The following is a 22,142-nucleotide window of genomic DNA, read 5'->3' as shown; positions in this document are numbered from 1 at the left end:
GCAGAGACTGGGCTCTCCGAGCGACGGCTATGCTGCCACGGGCATCACGCGCACAGATCTTTGCAGGGTATTTCATATGGTACATAGTCACGGGGTTTCCCTGAAAGACATCACCCTTTCGTGTTAGCAGTGTAACTGCACCTCCCCTCCCTTGGAAGTGTTTCAAAGCAGCATTCTCACCTTCCTAATGTTTCTCATGCAGACCCAGCCACGCTTTGCCTGAGGGAGCCCGCATTGGTCTATATTCAGCAGGCAGCTGCTGCAAAAGCCATCGGGTAAGAAACTCTGGAGCAAAACCTACAGAAGCATAAAAGGGACCTTAGAGAGGTGGCTTCCTTTGGGTAGGAAAGGACTGGGAGGGGTTCCTCCCAGGGAGCACTCACCCCTTCACCTGTGGCACTGCTCTCTGGCTGAGTACCCCAGACTCCCGTATACGGCTGTTTGGAGATGAGGTGTGCTCAGGAATAGGGCAGAGCCACTGCCTGCAGGTAGCAGTGCTCAGACCCTCCTTGCTTTTGATACTGGAGCTGGCTTGAAGTTTTATTTATAGGGAGATGTGGAATCCCATCTGCTCTGTCCCTGTGTGCTGTCAGTGTCGCCTTTATAGCTGGGCCTGGAAGCAATGTGTGTGCCCCACCACAGTCTCAGGGCTTAAGGGTGTTATATTGATTGAGGCCATTCTGTTCTCCACATAGCTGGGAGCCACAGCAAGCAGTGAAACACCCTTGTTTAACATCAACCACCCAATGGAAGAGTCTAGTGCCTATGATTTACTGCAGAATCCTTAAGGAAATGCAGCCATTTGTGCTAAAATTTGTTCCTTCAGTATCAATTTCCTGCAATGTCCACAAGATAGTGCTATCAGAACACTTTTCCTGCAAAAGCAAATGTCAGAAAGCCCTTGGTGGGTAAGGAGACATACCGGAGTGTTTTCTAGGGACGTGTTCCCAGAAGTGATGGTGGTGGTGTTTGAGTCCTGGGTTCTTCATGGTCACAAGAAACTTGCTAGACTTTAATACACCCCAGGAAGCTCCTGACAATCATTAACTAATTTGTTCCCAGCAAGCCCACATGTTAAAGGATTGCTAATCTGTGCACAGGCAAAGATTTCTTGTTTAATTTGAGACTCTCCTGTCTGATGGTGTTGCTAAGGCAGGGTAGGAACACATTATTTTCCATTGGGATCGCACCAAGAGGTCTAGACTCAACTTGCTGTGTGCTTCTTCCCCCACAGGGGGTAGGGGCTGATGACCTTTCTCATTGCAGTGTATTAGCCAAGGAGTCAGCAGGAGTGGCTGAAGAACTGATCGAGATGAAAGTGGTACATGGCCTGATGGTTGCTGTGGGGAACCTGGATCACGTGGCCAGCCAGAGACATGCCAGCATCTCCCTGGAGGTGAGTGTGGTGGTACATGGCAGAGGACATTGTAGCATGTAGTCTCCTCCCAGAGCACCTGAGCAGAAAGGCTCCCTATGCTGTGTTTTGTTTTTTTTTCTTCTAAGCATAGGAGACACAGGGTTATCCACAAAGGCGGGAATGATACTTCCTTTGGGAAGGAGCTGTATTTCCCCTTTTGTCTGCCTCCCTCCTGCCACCCAGCACAAACAGGGCACTGAAAAGCCAATATTGGGACCGTCACACATCTGTTCTGACCCCATGCTTGCTGAGGGTAGCAAGCACAGACAGAGCTAAGGGGCTAACCAAGACAATTTGCCTGGAGCAAGACACTAGCGCAGAATTATAAGCAGGCTGGTGCTTGGTAAAGAGTTTTGGCCTGCTTCAGCACAGCTCTGCCTGTGTAACAGCCACAGGGAAGGACCATGCTGTCAGTAGATGGGAACACCTAAATGAGTGATGGCTGAGAACCAGGCTGCTCAGGGAGAAAAAGGTTTACAAACCTACCTAGTAATGCAGAGGGTCAGTGCACCCTTCCTCTGAGCAGGATGAACTCCCTGGCAACTACTGCACTGCAATCGTTGCACTGAAACACCCCCCCTCCTCTTGTAAGTGAAGGTGGGAACTGGCACTGGGGGAAGGTAGAGGTGTGAGAAGGTGAGTCTTGAGCAGGGATGCACAAGTTCCTCTTGGTGTGTTTATGAAGTACCATCAGTAGCACGGACACTAAAGGAGGTGGGTCAGGGACTCCCTCGCACATGAGACAGGTTATCTGGAGCCATATCATTCATGCAGCTCTACCCTCTGTACACTCGCTCATATCCCTTCTCCCTACACACCAACTCTCTGTTCTGTTGCAGTATTTTGTCCACACATTTCCTTTTGTGGAGGAGTGCGTAAAGGCGACACTAGGACACACACTGTTCCGGCGCTTTATGGTAAACATGCCTCCCTTATGGGGTTTATTAACAGCCCTAGGACCTTGGTCTGTTTTGAAGGGATGTAGGGACAAGATTTCTTTTCATAAGAAATCCAGTCTTGCATGAGAGCCCATAAATAAACCAAGCCACCCTTTGAGAAGCGTTCACTTTCAGTCTCAGTATTCAGGAAAATAATTGCTCTGATTCAGCCCCAGGACAGAACAAGAAGGCATTTCACACTCCTGCTCCTTTTGTGACAGTGGGAACTTGATGTCAGAGGTGTGAGCTGAAGGGCCAAATGAGACAAAAGGGGACTTGAGCTCCTCCAGATCAGGTCCCTGCTGACTGTAGCTCCTGGGGTGGATGTAGAGTAGTAAGCAAGCAGTGGTTGTTCTACCTTCTCTCCCTGGACCTAACATTTTGATCCTCGCACCCAGGCCCATCCTTACCCCAAGACGCCACTGGTCAAGGATGGATAATCTAAGTGTAGTACCATCTGAAGCAGAACAGGACTGCCTTGCTTTAGTCCAAACCTCAGTAGAGCCCTTTTGCTCTGGATATACTATCTGAACATGATCCAGGCAGAGCCCAGGTACAAATCAGCTTTGACAGTTCAGAGGCCCTTAGAGCACTCAACCCCACGCTGCTCCCAGTACCTAAACTGTTGATCACAAAGTGCCCCGGCTGTGGGGGAAGATCCTGTCTGGGTTGAAGTATCCCTCCTCTAGCTGCTTGTTACTGCTCCTTGCCTAGCTCCCATTAAGATCATAACTCTTTTGCTGCCTTTTTCAGGATAGTCCTGAGACCTGGTACACAAAAATGGATCCAGTCCAGGCTGAAGAACTGGCCTCCAATATGGTAGACATCTCCAGAGACATGGCAAGGATGCAGTCCACAGAAGGTGTGTGCAGAGATGGGGGCACAGACACTTAAATTACACCCTTTACTTTCAGGGGAAAAAGACAGTTCAGGAAACAGACTAGGTTGGGGGCATCTAGGGGAAGAGCGAGTAACAGTAGAAGGGTCCCTTTGTAATCCAATGTTTGTATAGCTGCATCCTGTGTTGCTGGACCCAGAGCTCACAGGGCTGTTTTGTCCTTTCAGAGACAAACCCTGGAGCGAGCTGAAGAGACAGGAAACTGAGGACAGCAGCACATGCCTTCCATCTGTCCTCCCCCACCCTGCCCCTCTGCCTGCTCTTTCCCAGGGGAAAGGTTGTATGGGGTCAGCTGCACCCAGGTTGCACATAAGGGCCATGGCAGCACCTTGCTGTACCTGAGCCAGGGACCAGCATTGCACTTCTGTCCTCAAATACAGATTTTGGTGGCCTTTTGACATATGTATTATGTGGCACATTAGCCATGGGAAGTACACATGAAAAAACATGAAGTAACACCCCAGGGCTATCTTCAAAGCCTATTTAAACTCCAGTGGTACCAGGGAGTCTCACAGGGCCCTTCCTACATACTTGATGTTGAGTGGCTCAGCACTTCTGACTACACACTGAGCTTTGCTCAGGTGCAGGATAGGTACCCTCTAAACCAGCTTCCCCCTTGCTAGGCAAGTTGTACTCAGCAAAATCTCAAAATTTGAGTGATTTTTATGTAAATATTACAAGTGTAAAGACTTTAAAAAGAGACCTCATCCAAGAAATCAGCCTCTCTACAACACCAGCCAGTCTTTCGGGGCTGTTAGACTTCACCAAAAATCAGCAAGAAATATCTTTTATCAGATAGAAGATAATTAATTCCATGAACATTTATTTATCAAACTTCTTAAAATACTGATTTTTTACAATTACATATAGCCAGACTTGCAACAGTTCTGCAAGGCTTCAAGCACATCTGGAAAAGTTATATGTACACTAGAAAACTATACATGTGTATCTAGTTCTATTAGAAGAGACCATTGTCACTAGTAAAGGGCCAGATGCTAGACACATCTAGCAGACTGTCATGCCTCCCATCCCCAGGCCTTGCAGGGGATGTTTCTAGCATTCTGCCGAGTACCCTGATAGCAGATCATGAAGAGAGAGCGCCTGCCATGTTCACCACCCTCAGGCACACGACCCACAGACACTCTACCACATTTAAAATACGAGTTACACAAACCACTGACAAACATGCGAGACATACAGAAGATTGCTTGTGAACCAGGTTTTGCTGTATTTACTAACGCCTCTGCTGGCTTATCTGCTTGCTGGCTTGCTCCTCCAGTTGCATGGCATCTCCCAGGGCATCCAACGTTTCTGTAAAGGAAGAGAGTGACAGGGTGACTGACCTGGAAGCTGAACTCCCCAGCCCAGCTGTCCCCCTCAGCAGGGCTCTGCAAGGGCCACAGAGGAAAGTGAACTCTGCAAGAACTGCTCAGCCAACATCAAATCTTGCCTGGTCCCACAAAGCTCTTCAGCTGTACTCAAACTGTTCATTTCTACTCATCAGCAGTTTCAAGCCTGCAGTTTGCAGTTCAAACTAGATGCCACTAATCCAGCCATCCCACAGGGCCAGATTTCCCTGGCCTATTAAGGCAGAGAGGGTAGCAGGGCATTTACTTCTGTTTTCTTGTCACCACCCCTCCATGGTGAATGGTGGGATACAGCTATCAGGCTGTATTTGAGATGGGAGGACAGTCAGGGCTGTTTAAAAAAAAAAAAAAATAAAGTCACTACTTCAGGTTAACAGTTCACTTTGATATGTGGCACTGGGACCTATTTCTCAAAGTATATTTTTTGGCCAAGGCAAAAGGTAAACTATATAGCCGACTAGCCAAACAAACTTCAGCTCATCTGCTTTTGGTGGATACTGCATTCTGTTCAAGGAAAGGCAGTTTTATATGGCAGAGCAAAGCAAGTGGAAGTTATGAGCCAAAATTTTATTTTGGAAAGTGCAGACAATAGGATATTTTAGATCTGTCCCTGTGATCACCTAAGAAAGTGAACTGAACCATAACCTATGCAGAAGGACTGGGTGCTCAAACCCCCACAGGTATGCTGGTGGTACTTTCAGGTTTTTGAAAAACCAAACAAACATTAGTGACAGTACTAGTGAGAAACAGGCACTAACATACCTCTGACACCAAGGAATTTTCTTAAGCTCTCCTCTGTGAAGTGCTTAGCTCTGCTCACAAAGGTCTCAAGATCATAGTCTGGTTGCTCTGTGATTCCCAAGAGGTATTCAAGTTCAGTCAGCATTCTCTATATTTAGAAGAACAACAGTGATGAGAAATTGACTTTCTGGAAATTCAATTAGTGTCTTCAAATCTGGCACACCTATCAACAGAACTGAGCTTCTACAGACCAGTACCAGTCAGTGCTCATTAACAGCAAGTAGATGTTGCTAGTTGGAGGGCAAGGGGGACCAGCTAGCCACAAGCACTGAAATGCCCCAGTTTAACCAGTTGGGCAGGAAACCACAGGAAAAAGTTGGCAGTGAGGAAAAATTAATACCACTGACAGCATCTTGCAGTACAGCCCACAGCCTACCCAGCAGCACTTGGCTCAGACAAGGCAAGGTGCTAACAACATGTAGAAGGCAGCCTGGGTTGCACTTGCCTCTTCCACATACCTGTCTCAGTTCTCTAAGCTGTTCTACAGCCTTCTCCTCTCGTTCGCTAATTTGAGTCATAGCCTCACGGAAGTTGAACATGTAGGGAGAGATATCTTCCTCCTCATCCTTGGAAAGCTGCAAGAAACAGTCCAAGTAAGAACGGCAAGTTGTTCCCAGCTTTGAGATCTGTTCAGCCCACTGCACACACATACATTGTGATCTGAGCCTTCTCCACTGCTCTGTGTTTCCTCATTCTCAGTCTCCATCTGATTCTGTGTTTCACCACCTCCATTATGAGGGCTGAGCTCTTTCACTCTGCAACAAGAAGATTTGTCACTCAGACTTCTTCCAGCAGTTTCTGGGCTACAACATCACAAAACAACAACTACTGCAATCACTGCTCAGCAAGAGACATTCAGCTGCACTTAAGCTGTGCATTACCACCCCCAGAACTAGCTCACGTGGGTAGAAATCCCAGAGGGCTGTAGGAAGGAAAGGTGAGAGGTGTTTGCCTCAGTGCTCAATCTAGGACCTTTCCTGGAGAGAAATGTCCAAGTATAAAATGCTAATTGCCAGCAATGCCTTTCACAGAAGCTGTCTTCCACATGTCAGCTTGGTCTGTCATGACCAACTAAGAGAACTTAGTATAGAAAGAAAAGGAATAAGGTTGATTTTTCCTAGAGACCCACTGTGCCTGAATAGGTCTATAATAAGGACAAAAGCCATGGCTGATGACACAGTACCAGAAGTAGATGTCAGATACCAACTGGGCATTTCATTCTAGTTACTAGTGTCATCTTCATATTTCCACTGAATTTCAGCCTAATACCCCTTTTCTCATAGCTTGAACTTGCCTCGTGCACTGGCTAAGAACCAATGGGCCCAACTCAACACTAGAATCTTACTGAAGCACAGTAAGTCAGATGTTGCATTTTATCCTGTATTCAAGAATGACTGTCCACCAGAAGAAAAAAGCACACAACTTCAATCCAGAACCAATTCTGGGAATTTTGTCAAGATTCAGTGTTCTTGAATGCTTATGACCAGAATTACCATACATCCTTTCAGGGAGTGGAACGTTTTCCAGGAAGGAACCAAGCAGCCTTTTGTGAACTAAATGAAGGAAAGCTACCAAGCCTGAAGTGTGCAAGTGTCATCTTGTTAATATATAAGAAAAGTCACAGTCTCCTTTTTACTTGTCACTTCAGAGAGGTGTAGTGGCACGTAAAGCAGAGACTGGGAGGCACTCACTGCTGTCAGGGATTCCAGGTATCAGCAAGACCCCCAGGGAAACCCGGGGCTCAGTCCTTGCAAGTCTACCTTGCCCTGCAGGTACCCAAGGTCAAGCACAGGACACTGAAAACACACACGCCCACCATCTGCTTCAAGGCATTTGAGATCTCCAGGTCCTTCAGATTTTGCCTAAAGTCTCCAAGGTGCCATACCCTATTAGTTCATATCAAAGTTCATCAAGAACAGCAAGTGTTGTGTCATCTGTAGGGCCATGTCAGAGACGCCACCTTAGCACACCACTTACAGATGGGACCCAAAGTATTACAAAAAAGTAAAGGGCACAGAGGTAACCGTTCAGGACAGGGTAAACTCCCTACAAAACCAGGGCAGTCTGAAGTCTAGCTGAGAGACTCCTTCTCCCAGAGGAAAGGAGACATTAGTCATGGTTTAATAAAATGTCTGTTATGTTTCACACAGAAAACACCCAGGTTAGTTTCATAAGACAGCTCTAAAATAATTTGCTCCTAACAAACAACTTCCAAATTGCTATACAGGCAGTGACAACAAGAGAACTTTTGGTCAGAATAAAAGCAACCAAAACTCCTTCTGCAAGAAGAGTAGAATACTCAAGTCAGAAAGGCCATTACCTGTCAGCGTATCTCAGTGTGTTTAAGGTGTACTCACACGAACTCATTCCTGGAGAAATCATTGCTATCTGCAAACAGAACAGAAGACCTCAGTGACTCCCACATCTGACCTTTGCTCATGTTAATGGCCCAGCAGATCTCACCAGGCAGCTGGGCCATGTTAGAGCAAAGGTCAGAGTTGAGACATTCGGCCAAGACCATTTTTCTTTATGGCTTCTGTGGGACATGCCAGTGGCCCTGTATCCAGCTTTCCACTGGCTTTGTGTACACCCACCGTGCTGCACCCTCCATGGGAAGCAAAGCCCTTTGAGAGCACACCAGGCTCTACTGTAGATTCACTGTATGAACATGACTTCTGCAGTCCTGCTTCTACTGGGGCTGAGCAAAGCTCACCGGTTCTTGATTTCAGTTATTGTAGGAGAGCGGAGCAGGAAAACCTGTATGACTTTCCGAGAACTGAAGCTTCCTGACTTTAAAGTTCCCTCACTCTAGAGGAGCATGCAGCTATTTGGTCAAATTGCAGAACCCATAAGCAGTGTGTGTGTTTGTGCCATGTGCGTGCTTACCATACAGGTCCTCGAGTTTGTTCCTATGAAAGAGTCTCTTAGCACCTGGGTCAGCTTGCTCTCCCGGAAAGGGGTATGAGATTTGTTCTGCCCTAAAGCTCGGATACATTCCTAAGAAAAGACAAGTCTTATGAATGTGATATCTGCATCTCTTCTCAAAAACCTCCACGAGCTATCAACTACTAATTGCTGGTAAACCCAACAGGCTAGAAAATGGTCATCTCTATTGCCTTTTAAATATACTCCAGGTATTTGACTGTCACATGACAGCTGGTAAATCCATCATATGTTTAAAAAAAGAAAAAAGATAACTTGAATGAAGCTTGAAATGGCTGTACCAGTGTCTGGCCAGACAAGATTGTACTGCTTTCCTAGAAACATTCTAAATGGAAGTATACACCATTTTCAGGGTTGTTAACAGAGTAAACTAGGAATTTTTTTGGCTGTTCTTTTCCTTTGCACTGGAAAGAAACAAAACATATAGCCCCAGAGTTGAACAGAATCCATATGTTGATTAGCACTATTTGGTCCTAGTGCTATAGCTCACCTTCAAAGCCAGCAAGCTCTTATTGATTTCTGCACCTTCCATTCGTGTCTGCCGATCAGCACTACATGTGTCTGCACCCCTCTCATTTCCTGCCAGATCCACCAAGGAAAATTTGCCAACCAGTTTCCCTCTTCGGCGTAGTATAATTTGGAAGCAGGCGTGTGACCGTGAAGAGCTAGCATTTGCAAAAGTCTGCCCAGATGTCCTACAGGGAAGATGCAAAGTGTTAGAATTGTGTCACAGAAGACGCAACAGGTGCCGACAGCACTAGACAAGACCTGCAGCCATTCAATTAAGTTGTTTAAACTTCCCGGTTTTATCCCATACCTTAATACCTCAAGTTTGCATGAATTATGAAGTTACCTCTGATACAGGAGCACAGGAGGACTGCTGTGAGAAATATGAACCTGCACCCCAATTGCAGAGATTGACAGCTATTTAATTTGCCTGCCTCAAATTAGCCAGTCCACACTAGAACGCCTTTTTGACTGCTAATGCCTTATGTGCATTTGGAGCTGGAAGACATACCTTCAGCACTGCATGTCCCTGCCTCAGAACAGGCCACATGTCATTTTCCTAATGCACCTGCCATTACACAATAAGCTCAGCCAAGCGCCCCACTAAACAGCATTAGCTGTGCTAGCACATTACAATCACGGTAAATCCCCTTCTCCAGCCAAGCTGGCATGGCACTTTATCTCTGCTGTGCAACTGCGCCTGCCCCATCACTGCAAGACACAGACTGGAGTCTTATGAGTTACCATAAATCTCCCTGTGACCTTCACTGTTATTTCCTGAGAAGGCTGGCGTGGCAGGTTCACTGTCCCACCTGCATCCCTACTGCTGGGGGAAAGGGAGGGAGGTTGTCCTAAAGCGAGGCAGGAGTCTGAAAATTTAAACATTTCTTGGCTTGAAATTGCAGCCAAAAAAGCATGCACAGCAGAGTGCTGGATGCACGTTATCTCCACATGCAGTGTAATACAGAAACCAAGGAGTTCTGATTTGCCTACTAATATTTCCACAGCAGTTGCAACTTAACAGAGACAGGTAAAACTTGGTAATACAGATATTTAGCTCCTGATTAAAGACACCAGTATAATGGTAGAGTTGCGCTGACTGCAGCCTTCCTGCCAGGATGATGAGCCAAGCCTATGGTTGTCCCGTGGCACCCACTGTCAAGGATTCTTTAGACAAAATCCCTGAAAGACATGCAGCATTTTTGTTGCTGTTGGAATAGCTCATCTGGCCTGCAGTTAAGCCAAAGCATTTTTGCAACTGTAGGTTGATGCTAGCTGCTCTTCCTTGATCTTATAAGCCCACAGGGAGCTACTTGTGCTCCTGTGAACTAGCTGATACTTCTAGAAAGCAACTAGACTGCCAAGTTTAGCTGTGGCACCAGTCAACTCATGCGAATAGTTTCTCTCTTCTTGGAGTTACATGACACGTGAACCATGAACTCTGCCCTTCTCTATGGAAGGCAGAGTAAATCCCTGTTAGCCCTTTATTCTGTAACCACCTTCTTGTTTTCAGGCAGAGGTGCTGCTCAGTGCCTGCCTGCTACTAGGAACAACAAGCGCCGGTTTAAGTCTCACAGTACCAGCTACAGACATTACATTTTTTGTAGACACAGAGGAACAACAGGACATGACTCTTATTAGTTTTAAGACACCAAACCTGCAGGCGCTGCCCATCTCAATCATTCTGAAGACATCCTCAGCACAGTGGACTTGTTTCTCTTGGAGACCAACAACCTGGACCTGCTGCTTGCCATCCTCCAGGACTCGAAGCTTTGCCTTCTTATTTAAGAGGTCAAACACCTATATTCAGGCAACAAGATTGAGGCAAGTCTGAACAAAGTCTCCTTTAAGTATTTTGCACTGTCTTTATAGAAAGTTATATAGAAACAGCACCTTCAACATAGCCTTCCAATTCAATTCCAAACACGTCAAGAACAACAGACTATGTAGAACTATAGAAACTAGTAAGTTTCACCCAGCTACTTATGAAACATTCAGCCAAATAAGTCAGGTTAAGATTTTAACCAAAAAAAAAAAAAAGTCTTACCTTTCCATTGTATATTTCAAAGAAAGTCACATAGACTTCCAGGTTCTGACTCCTGTACCTGGGCTGGTTTAGGAGAAGGAAGACGTCTTGTGCTAGTGAGGAAAGGCAGGAGTTTAGTTAACTAGTTTAAAACATGTTCTAGTTGCTACTTGATCTACTTGCAAATATTGCAGTCATAAGGCAGTGTCTAGCAGCCAAATGACAGCCATCCTAAACAAATGCTAGTGGAACGATTAGTGCTGTGCATCTGTAGAATGGTTCCAGCAGCGCTCTTATCCAGGGACTGAAAACAGGGGTTTACAGAAGTTTCCACTGCTAACGTCACCTGCAGGCGGCGATCCTTACTGATCTGGGGGAACATTGGGATCTGCTATTGTTTTGGACAGGCCTGAAAAAGTCATGTATTTGTGTTTCAAAAGCTTCTTGTGGAAAGCCTAGAAAACACACATCCCTGAGCATCTGCACTGCTGCTGTTCAGAGACAACAATATGCCAGATTAGTTCACCCTTTGGCTGGATCCAGTGCAGGTTCTCACAATTGGGCTTCAGACTTGGAAACTGAGCTAAAGAGCAAAGACTGTCCTTTGGGGCCAGTCCTAACTAACTTTCAGAGACTAGCAAACAGTTGCTTTTGTTTCAACCGCCTTGCTACACATACTGGTTTCACAATATGCTTTTCTAAAGGGAAGGTAGAGTTGGTCAGGGTTCATGGTGCTTTCTAGGCATTAGATGAAGGAAGGGCTTCTAAACATCTGTTTTCTTAAATAATTTCATACGTGCTAGGTTTTTTGCATCTAATTCTTACAAGAAGAAACATAACATATACATTCATATGTTTTCTGTATAACAAGCTTTATATGAGAAATGGGTAGAGTTGTGTTGCATTCAAGTCAGGTATTTCCAAACATCGTCCTTAGCCCGAGACAAAAGCAAAGCAGAATAATCAAAATTAAAGTGGTCCAGTTCAGCCCAGCAAATGCCAAACTAGAAAATATTCGTTTTTGAGGCAGAGATATGACATATCTTCTGGTGTTTTAAATGTGAATCTAGAAACTTACAGGCTGGAAAATACTTTGTGAAACCGATTTAAAAAAAAATACTCATACCTCCTGCAAACACCACTACTTATTACTGAAAATGCAAGTATTTTATCTGTCTTCTACTGGAAACATTTTAAGTAACCATAAAAAAACCCAGACCTTATCTATTTAAGAAAAACAAGCACTAATTTGATTTTTGTATCTAAAGAAGAATCGACTTACATGCAAAAGCATATATGCCCTTTGAGGCATTCTGTGCTTTCCCAGAGAAGTCTCCGCCCATAGTCTGTGAAGAGAAAAGGACAAGAGATAATGTGTGGTACAAACAAGTCCAGCCACCTGATTTTGGTCCCAAGAGCATCCTAGGAAGTTACCATATATATATATGCTCTGATGTCAGTGAGATTATTAGAACATGGTGCAATTCAGGATAAAACTAGTTTGCTGCTTCCCTATCAGCTCAGAGAGATGTGGACTATGCAAAGCAACAGCTGAATGCCTGCGAGGCTCTGCAGTGCAGAGTCAAAGCAGTCATTCCTCCAAGGGGAAATGCATGGCCTTGACAGTGCAACCAAATAGCCTCTGGTCAGAAGAAACAAAGCCTCAGTTTTTAGGAGGTAGGTTGAGTAACATTTTCACTGCTACTTGCAAAAGCTCACGTGTGATATCAAAATGCATCAAACTTCTAGATCAGACAATACCTTTAACTTCTTCGACCCAGATACCTTTAATCCCAACAAACCTTCCAGTTGGTGCTATCCTGGTGACTTTCTCTACCACTTTTATATGAAACAAAGTCAATTATTTAAAGCACAACTCAATCCCATGATGCATTTTCAATCTACCAGTTTAATATACAGCACTCCAACCTGAAGGTACCGCTATTTTCCTTGCGCTAGACCTGCGCCCTAGGATCAGGAAAGGAAAGTAACTTCACCGCCTATCATTTTAGTACCTCACAGTCATATGTATTCCTGTGATGACACTCAGAGGATCAGGTTTGTCTGCCTATTCCAGTGCAATGGAGGCAGCCTATGTCCAAACTGCTATAAATTTCCAAATTTCCTTCTGGATTAGTGGAAGAGATCTACAGCTCACTACATAGCACTAATGATAGGAGATCCTAACCTAAAACTTGCCCCTAACACTGGAATGACAGCAACTGTCTACTCAAACTGGCAGGCTAGCTTAGTCTGGTCCAGATCACTGTGGTTTGAGACAAAGGCTTCTGGCAGAACAAGATGACAGCAGATTTGACTCCACTATCATGCTGCAAGGGAGAAGTTCCCCACTTTCCTTACCTATAGTTTCCAGAATAAATAAGTTAAAAAGACAAGACAGTTGTTGAAAATCTAGAGATCATCTTTACAGCACAAAACACTATCTTCAGGTCTCTTGAAAACACAACTAGTAGACTGGAAGGAGTGGTTACAAAACAAACACACTAATTTTCCCACTTCACAAACAATACCAGGTCACTTCAATGTTTATGTGCCACAAGAAGCTTGTTCTTATATCACTAAAGTCTTTGGAATGCCTCCAAGCTCAAAACAGGACACAAACAATAGCCTTTGTCTCAGATGTAGGTTAATAGCCCCACTTTACGGATTGGGGTTAGGCAGCAACAGTCATTTGAGGCAAGGAATAGCTATGACTAACATGTCAGGACATCCCAAGTCTCTAAAAAGCCAGCTATGGGGTGATTTTACTACAACTTCCCTCACAACCTCAAAGGAAACCCACTAACATGTAAAACTTCAGAAAAAGAGGATTAACAACTGACAAAGTATTAGCTTTAAGACAATAAACCCAAGATCCAAACTCCTTGTACAATCCTACTCATTATCGACATAAAGGAGCTTTAAAATACTTCAGATAAAGCTAGAAAACTCGAGACCTTGGAGAAAGAGACTTACATGTGTCTTGCCACTGCCTGTCTGGCCATATGCAAAGCATGTCGCCTTCCCACCCTCAAAGATGGTCTCTACAAGAGGTCTAGCAGTGAACCTGGATATTCAGAAGGTAAAAAGACTGTTAAAGCAAGCATTTTACCCGCTGCTTCATCAGTTTTCCTAAAAAAATTTGTAAAACGCAAGTAAAAGCAAATCCTTAGGAAATTAGCAAAACCATGCCAAAAAATAAGCTTTGGACTTATCAGTCCTTTAGTTTCCTCCAAGAAGGATTTTAATATTTATTTCAGGTAGCAGTTTCTTTAAGCCAGGATGCCATCTAGCCACAGCTCCATGCTTTTATCTTGAAAGTCATTCCCAATGAGAAGAAAGCATTACCTGTATACCATTTCATTAGAAGAGGATTCATCAAATGAAAAGTCAAATCTAAATGCTTGGGTTTCAAGGTATTTTGTTAGGTCCACTTTCTGCTTTGGCTCATGCACCAGGAGGATGCACTTGCTTGGAACAGTGATCACATCACATTCCTTTTTTAGAAGTTCTGTTGACAGAAAAGACCCACAGTTTTAACAGGAATAAACAACGTCAAACTGCTCCAAGACAGAGCCGCTTTGTCAATGCACACACCTTGTTTATTAAGAGGGCGCTTCCTCACACAGACACAAATTCTATGTTCTTCTATCTAAAAGAAAAGTAAGAAAACAAGTAATAATTATTTCCTAATTACACCCGTACCTACTTAGTATTACAGAGAGCAAGATCCGATGCTCCCTCACATCTACTTTTCTATACACTGGTCAGAGTTGCTCCGCTACTGATCAGACCCGCTCATGCAGGGATTTAAGTCTTAAAATCCTTTTGGTGCAAAAGAAACACTACAAACAATTAACCTTTGCATAGCATGCTCCAACATATCAGGTGGAAACGCTGCTATGCTATAGATATTGCCCCAAATAGTCTCCATCAGAATTAGCAAAAAGTTTAGTCCTTGGCCAGCTTTCCAGCAAAATCTGATATCAATACTGCAACTACACTCAAATTCAGGTAAGTTATTTTAATTTACCCCAGAGATATTTTTTGACCTGGAGTTCTTTACTGGTGCAGTAAGTTTAGCTATTTGGGCAGCACAGCTACACATCAGTTGAGTTTGGGGAAGTGCATATTCCGTTGGGTGAGGCAGAAAGCAGAAGACAACAAACTCCTCTTCTGTCATGCAGCGATATGTACTCAAGCAGCTGGTTCTCAGCCCCGTAGGATGCAGGCACACAAACCACCTCATATTCCAAGCTAGCCCATGCCTACTTTTTTGTTTGAACTTAAATGCTGTCATTTTTCACTAACCATAACAAGGCTTTTGTTAGACAAAGGACTAGTTGTTCTCAGGTATTAAACAATACTACCTCCAGAATTGCTGAAGATATCTACCGAGCCTGGTCTTTCTAGTTTTTGACTTCTACTTTTGCTCCTCTGCTTTTTGACTTAGTTTAAAGTTACTTATTATATGACTTACTGTTAAACACTTTCTGTTATGGGGCAATAGTCTGTTTTAAATTATTACCTATAACCTACAACAAGCTAAGCTACTATGTAATAGGCTCTGCCATTTACAAGCTCTGAAAAATACTGATGTTACTACACAAATCTTTGCATAATAAGTGTCAGAGTGCAAGTTCTTCACTCGGGAAATGTGCAAAGTACTGCAAGGCAGCTTAGCCCTAAACAAGGAAGGCAAGTGACTTCACATATACCACAATATGCTCAGAGGAATTCCAAGGTACAGTGATGCACCAAATTGGTCATATGCTAAAATCTTCAGTACAAAATAAAGAAGACCATCTACAAGCTACAAATAGTAGCCTCAATATTTACTTACTGGGTCAGCTATAGATATTGGCTGGCAGTCTAAAGTCGCTCTGAATTCCTTGATCATGCGTGCAAACTCCCAGTTTGGACAGCTGCTGTCAAATTCCTGCATGGAAAAAACATGGATGTGAAGCTAATTAACCTGCTACAGCAAAAAAAAAAAGCCAACCCAGAGCATACTAAACAATCAGCTGTACAAGATTAGGAGTATTTCACTTCTAATTTCACAAGACTAAACTTTCTGAATCTAGAATTAATCCATCCTTATGTACAGCTTTGTAAAAACAAAGCCTGTCCAAAATGTTTTAGTTTCAACTATTGCGATGCACTATCCTATAGTATTTCCCCTTACTGATGTATTGTAGAGTACTCCACCTGTGCACGCTTTGTCCTGATTTCACTAATTTGAGCTCTCTTTTCTTCTCTCTTGTTTTTCATTTTCTCCATCTCTTTCACAATGTTAGTTTTTCTCCGAACTAGATAAAATAAAAACATTTCCTTGGATTAAAATTTTCATACTAGGTTTTAAGCACAACACAAATATTTCAACTTTTCCAGATTGCTGACAGACTAACTTGTACAGGAAACAATAATCTGAAGGATGGTCATTAACTTTGCAGCGCTTCCTTCCCAAACCAGATCTATCTACCACAGAAACTGCCTAGCAAGCCTCACTACCACTCTAAAGCAAAGGCAGCATTGCTGAGCAGATACCGCTATAACAGAATTACACATTTGTAATAAAAAAAATACTCAAGATATTCAGCCTTACTGCCAAAGCCACCTTCTCAAAGCTTTAGTCTCGGAGCATACAAAGCAGCAATCACATGGTGATGCATTGCTGACCGGTGAGTCAGTTCTTACCCACTGCTCCCTGGTACCTGGGCTCACTGAAGAGCTCATTCCAGCAGCAGGCATGTGATCCTCTGTATTGCCATTTACGTTTGTCAGTGAGGCTTCTGGGGCACAGATCAGCCTGCTAGTCCTGGTTCGGCCAGCTGCAGAAAGAAGCCAGACCAAACCCAATAATTAGATCCCAAAAATCAAGAATAATTTCACAATTTGTAAAGCCTCACAGACCACAGGCATTCCTCAACTCAAATTCTGGATCAGGAGACAGAACTCGCTAAAACCTGTGGTAAGCGCGCAAGTAGTTTTTTTTAATACTTTGCCAATCACCAACTTTTATTGAAAGCTACAAATCAAGGCCACATCAACTAGACAATAATTTAGTATCAAGCCTCTTATTTCAATGTCTTTGCAGAACTTAATACACAAGGCATGCCCTCAACTATTCATAGTGTAGGTCTGGTAAAGATAAATAACTACAATTTCATAATTCAAGTAGGCTCAAGTTCTTGCCTTATTCAACCAGTATAAGTAAAACTACTACCAGCCTAGTTACAGACTGTGTTGTCAGCAGTATTAAGGCACTTCCCTTCCCACTCTAGCCCTGTGAGTACCACTTCATGCTGTTAGGCAGATACCACATCCACCCACGCACCCAACCGCAGCTCCCTGGCTAATAAAACACATCATTATTCAATAACATTGTTACGAAAGTCCTTTGAGAACCCCTTCAGGTAGAAGCCGGGGATATTTGCATAGTGGCAATCCTCTAGGTATCTCTTGTTTTATATATGAAGGGCTAGAGGTTGCTCCTGCCCCCTGGTATTTGCAGTTTACCTAGTTACATGCATATAAAGTATCTTGCCTCATAGTAAGAATTCACTGAGTTCTTTCTCCACTCACCAGGAACTGACAAATTGTTTCTGGTTTGTGTAGAAGTGCAGGGATCCACCCTCATCTCGTTTTCCTGGAGACTGCACTGAGATTCTGAGATAACAGTCATCCTAGAACGGCCACGAACAGCTTTGGAAACACGAATTCAAGGTCAGCATCATGCCTCAGACACTCAGACAGTTGCAAGTAATCAAGTGCTCACAAAGTGCAGAACAGTGCGAACAAGGTGTGGGTAAAATGACCACTTCCAGATCTCTGATGCATTAGCAAAGTGCAGGACAAAGCAATGCAGGTGGGTGAAGAGTGATCATGAAACACACAACTACAGAAAAGCAAACAATTCATTCCAGATTTGCAGCTCCGGTTAATTTCTTTCAGATACCACTAAGGATTCACTAATACGGTAGTTCCAGAAGCTTAATACCTAGGAAGGAGGCAGTTACAAGTCGGGGAACTGGGAAATCCTCTGAAGCTTTGCACTCGCAGAGCTGTGTGCATTAACTGTTTGATGGTGACAGCAGTACTGCAGTCTGGCAACTGGTCACGGGCAGCATCATGCCCACCATTGCAGCACCCACCGACAGTGTTTGTGGTGCACAGTGGGTTGGGAGCTTGGTAACGCTAAATTCAGCTATAGGACTCTATAATCATAACAGCAAATCTTTGGAAAGGTCCTTTTGTTGGCAGTCTCCATTGTCACATGCCAAGGTATATTTATTTCACGGAGACCAAGTCCCTCGCAAAGCTGCCTGGGAAAGGCATTGGAACATACACCTCAGTAGATTTATAAAGAAAGCAAATCTGATATAAAAAAAATAGAAGTGTGATGTGAAAACTAGAATTACCTTCACCTCCAGCAATCACAAGAATTTATCCAGAATTAATCATTATGATTTTAAAGGACATTAAGTTTGTTCCAGCCCAAGGGTTAATTTTAATTCTGGATCAAATTCTTCACAACTGTGCCCACGAAATTAAGTGCCAGTATCTGTCAACTTTTTACCTGGAATCTTCTGCTCAGGTGCAGAGACATTAGGTATCACTGCTACAACTTTAGGAACAAAAAGCATCAGTTTCATTGTGCTCAGAAATGGCATTTTATTCCATTTACTTTTGCAGCATGTGCCCAGACCTGATCTCATCACAAACTCAGCAGCACTTTTCCCATAAATGATAGTGCTCCTGGACAGGCATACCAACTGGAGGATTTGCTGCATCTAAATGGGTTTGATTCAAGTGTTTCTAGTACGTGGAGAAATTGAGCATCCTCCAAAATCGTTATTGATTCAGAGTACTGAGGCAGTATCTGTTTCTTAATTCATTCTGAAAGCACTGCTTCTCTAGCTTTCCCGGATGAGATGGAGACAGACACCTCCTGATCTTCTTTAATTTGTTTAGTCTAAGAAAACCTGAAGCCAATGTTAGCTTTCTAATTGGTGTGATACAGAGCTTGCAATAGGACAGATACTCACCGAAACTCAGGGTTTAGCTAGCTATAACAACAGGTAATAATAGTTGAGGAATATTGAAAGCACTGCTTCTCTCTTGTACTCTGAGCAGGTCTTCAGAGACAAGACTGTGCCAGTAGGAAAGGCAACAGATATTTCACATTTGTTATTAGATTCTATACTTCACGAAAGCTGTGACCTCTGTGAGGACATTTTTCCATCAAGCACTAACCGGATTAAACCATCTTTATTTTTCCGTCTGACTATCCAGCTCCATCAACTGAGCTGTCTAGAGACAGTCACAACTTTACCACATCATTTTGCTTGCCAGTTCACCAAAATTTATGGAGAGTTCTCTGGATATGAAGATGATCAGGATGCTCTAGTACAGAACAACTTTTGACATATTCAGCTTCTTTGCCTATTCCTGCCTCTCTGATGCAAAGGGATTTGTACTGTTGTCTTCTGCTACCAGCATACCAGTACCAGCTGTATGTCTTGCATCACATACAGCAAGAGAGGCCAGGCAAGCTCAGCTGCTTTGTTTACAGCTCAATCACATGGAAAAGCGCCGGTTCTGGCTAACTATGCATTTTAAGAGAATCATCAAATTAGGAACCTCAGCATCAAGCAAGTGTATTACAAATGGACCTGCAATGCTGCCACTTGCAATTCAAAAGCCAAAAAAGAGTCAACTAATAAGATAAAAGAATTTAGTAAATGTGGGACTTTTCTAACTCTTGACACCTTAGGAAAAGCAATTCCTTAGCAGTCCCACACTCTGACACATCTATCTTCTCTTCTGGCTTTGCTCAAAACATTGTACTGACACACAATCACTGAGCTGTGGCACACCAGCTGGCACTATGGCTGCCTGGTCTGAAACTCTCCATGGATAAAGCTCTAGTTATTGTCCAGGGAGACTGTTGGAAGAGGAGACATCCATTTGTCACTGCTGTTTCTTTCTTGCCCTTTCCACTCTCATTTTGACACTTTTAATCTTCGTAACTGCCACTTACCTTTTGTTGTTAGTGGCATTTGCAAAACTCTATATGAAACTGTAAAACTCACTGCAACAGCAACTGCCTAGTGACATTTAAAGCAGTCTCAAGGAATAACTACAGCAACGCTGCAGAAGAGTGCAACGTGTCAACAAACCCCAGCTCACAGGAACAGGACAGTGATCTGTTATCAAAGTTGCTGCACTCAGGACTCCAAAACATTGATATGAAACAGTATGCTCTTTATTAGCATTGCCTGAATGAGCAGCCTTACAATGCACTGAAGTAGACTATTACGGCTACAATGAAAGACCACCATTGTTTCACAGGGACATAGCAGAGAAAAGAACTTTTTCTCACCTTCCCGTGGAGCAGGAATTTTTGAAAGGGTTGTTCTACGCTTCTGTTTCTAAAAAACAATGAATGCTGTGAGTAATCAGAGTGAGCTGCAAACACCTAGCAGAGCTCTTCAAGACAACATGGATACAACAAGGATTTTTCTGACTATGAGACAGAAAAGATAAGTCAGAGACCTCAAACTTTAAGACAGAGTGTATTATTTATAACAAGACCTATACCGTTGACACTTCAGTACCTTAGGAGAAACAAGATCACTTTAAAGCACTTACCTGTACAGTTACATTCTCTTGCAAAGGAAGGTTCTCTTTCACATCTGCAGCAGGTAGTTCTTCTGTTAACTCAGGATTGATTGTTATCACATCATCAATATCAATCTACAAGCACAAAAGCAGGGTTTTACAGAGTGGAATATTGCTGCTACCCCTTATGGCTTTTTTTTTACCTTGACATTCAGTAGAGGCAAACAAACTTGACCCACTGCCTGCCAAATGTTAAGTTAAAATTGTCTGGAAAGGCAAGACCTTAGTTTCCATTACTCAAATTCCATTTGAGTAATCTTGTATGTCTAAATACGCTAGAAGAAATGTGCTAGTTAAGACATTTACCCTTATCTGCCAAACACCACGCAGCTCTGCAGGTGCCATAGAGCACTTCTGAAGAGATGGGCAAAGCACACTTGGCATCAACTGCTTTAATCTCTTACTGCTAATCTTAGTAAATCTCATCTGCTCTGTGACTTCTGTGCTAGGATAGCATTAAGTGTTTACTGTGTCACTGCTCTTACTGAAATAAACTTCAAAGAGCTGCTTAGGCTTTGGGAAATGAAGGATTCAACATTTAATCCACAAGTCAATTCACCTGCATTTTCACTTGCTGTTGCAAGCCTTTTCATCTAGGCCAGCTGCTGCCTTTCCTGCCCAACCTTCCAGTGAAGTCACAATCCTGCCTTCACCGCATTCTGTGGTGCCCGGGCACAGGCAGCCACAGGGATGGGGGAACGATGGGGCAGGCAGCCAAGGGCAGGCTCGAGCACAAGAGACAATATCTCAGTTCACTTTTCCAAAACGAACCCTGTGGAAGATTTTGGAAGCACTCGTATACAAAAACCTCTGGTATCACAGCAGCTTACACGGGAATTCTGCTAACAAAGCAACACAAGCACCACTCCAGGAAGTTCTTGAGTTCTCAATTAACTTTTAAATTACTTAAACAAGAGTCCATAAAAAAAAGCAAAAAAGAAGTAGGTGAGCCTCTGTAAAGCGTGGAGATGACACATTCTAACATCAGAGAAATAATTATAAGATTTGATTTATACAGAATCTGTAAGTATCTAATTGGAAAGTTAATTAGCTCAGAAACACCTATATGTAGACAATATAATATATAAACCCATATAAGTGCATATTCATAGCATATATAGAAGCATATAAGAAAATTGCTGGATTTTGAAGCCTCTTCATAAATATTTAATATCATAACACAAACATACAGTTTAGCCTGCAATTATACCTGAATCTGCACATTTTTGAATGTGGCACGCACATGAACAGTACAAAATCTACTTTCAAAGAACCCGCCAATAGCAAAGGTAAGCTTTTAACTAACCTCTGGAGTATATGCTGCCATAGAAACCAGCAGGACAAGTGTGTTTGCTCAGTTACCAAAGGGGATTTTGTTAAGTGTCAGGATTTCAGCCACGTCAGCCTCAAACGCACCAGACTCCCCCCCGCCCCCATCCCACTCTATCTCACACAGTACTTATTTTACACCAGCATAGAGTGTTTCAGGAAATCGAACTAAACCCTCTTTACATGGCACCTTATTAGTGGCACGTTAAGCCTTAGAACAGAAGCAGCTGCC

The 22,142-nt window shown here is 43.3% G+C and overlaps 2 protein-coding genes across 2 annotated transcripts in view; one reads left to right on the top strand and one right to left on the bottom strand.

Annotated features, from left to right (window-relative positions):
* LOC104286282 (chromosome unknown open reading frame, human C1orf228) overlaps positions 1–3,443 on the top strand; it is an 8,301-nt gene extending 4,858 nt beyond the window's left edge. The window contains exons 7-11 of the mRNA XM_009884859.1: positions 203–275; positions 1,267–1,396; positions 2,257–2,334; positions 3,109–3,217; positions 3,421–3,443. Coding sequence (XP_009883161.1) covers positions 203–275; positions 1,267–1,396; positions 2,257–2,334; positions 3,109–3,217; positions 3,421–3,443 — 413 coding nt within the window. The remainder of the gene's footprint in view (positions 1–202; positions 276–1,266; positions 1,397–2,256; positions 2,335–3,108; positions 3,218–3,420) is intronic.
* Positions 3,444–4,392: 949 nt separating this feature from the next.
* Positions 4,393–20,652, bottom strand: KIF2C (kinesin family member 2C). Its single transcript, XM_009884669.1, has 20 exons — positions 20,552–20,652; positions 20,283–20,331; positions 18,477–18,524; positions 17,483–17,602; positions 16,612–16,728; positions 16,106–16,206; positions 15,741–15,836; positions 14,495–14,549; positions 14,246–14,408; positions 13,874–13,964; positions 12,180–12,243; positions 10,919–11,010; positions 10,529–10,671; positions 8,855–9,059; positions 8,308–8,418; positions 7,742–7,809; positions 6,074–6,176; positions 5,880–5,996; positions 5,383–5,509; positions 4,393–4,564 (listed from the first exon to the last, which is right to left on the bottom strand). The coding sequence occupies exons 4-20, from the start codon at positions 17,580–17,582 to the stop codon at positions 4,488–4,490; spliced, it is 1,830 nt and encodes a 609-aa protein (XP_009882971.1). The 5' UTR covers positions 17,583–17,602; positions 18,477–18,524; positions 20,283–20,331; positions 20,552–20,652; the 3' UTR covers positions 4,393–4,487.
* Between the last annotated feature and the right edge of the window lie 1,490 nt (positions 20,653–22,142).

This window comes from Charadrius vociferus, unplaced genomic scaffold (assembly GCF_000708025.1).
Source record: "Charadrius vociferus isolate BGI_N301 unplaced genomic scaffold, ASM70802v2 scaffold163, whole genome shotgun sequence".
Classification (NCBI taxonomy): Eukaryota; Metazoa; Chordata; class Aves; order Charadriiformes; family Charadriidae; genus Charadrius; species Charadrius vociferus.
The sequence above is the reverse complement of the archived record's forward strand: the minus strand, read 5'-3'. Positions and strand labels throughout refer to the sequence as shown.

Excerpts from the sequence above, each read along its gene's own strand:
- KIF2C (XM_009884669.1), bottom strand. The coding sequence starts at position 17,582 with ATGACTGTTATCTCAGAATCTCAGTGCAGTCTCCAGGAAAACGAGATG. Across the intron at positions 8,419-8,854 it reads AGAGCTTGCTGGCTTTGAAG|GAATGTATCCGAGCTTTAGG; the intron begins GTGAGCTATAGC and ends GTCTTTTCTTAG. Across the intron at positions 7,810-8,307 it reads CAAACTCGAGGACCTGTATG|ATAGCAATGATTTCTCCAGG; the intron begins GTAAGCACGCAC and ends TTCTGTTTGCAG.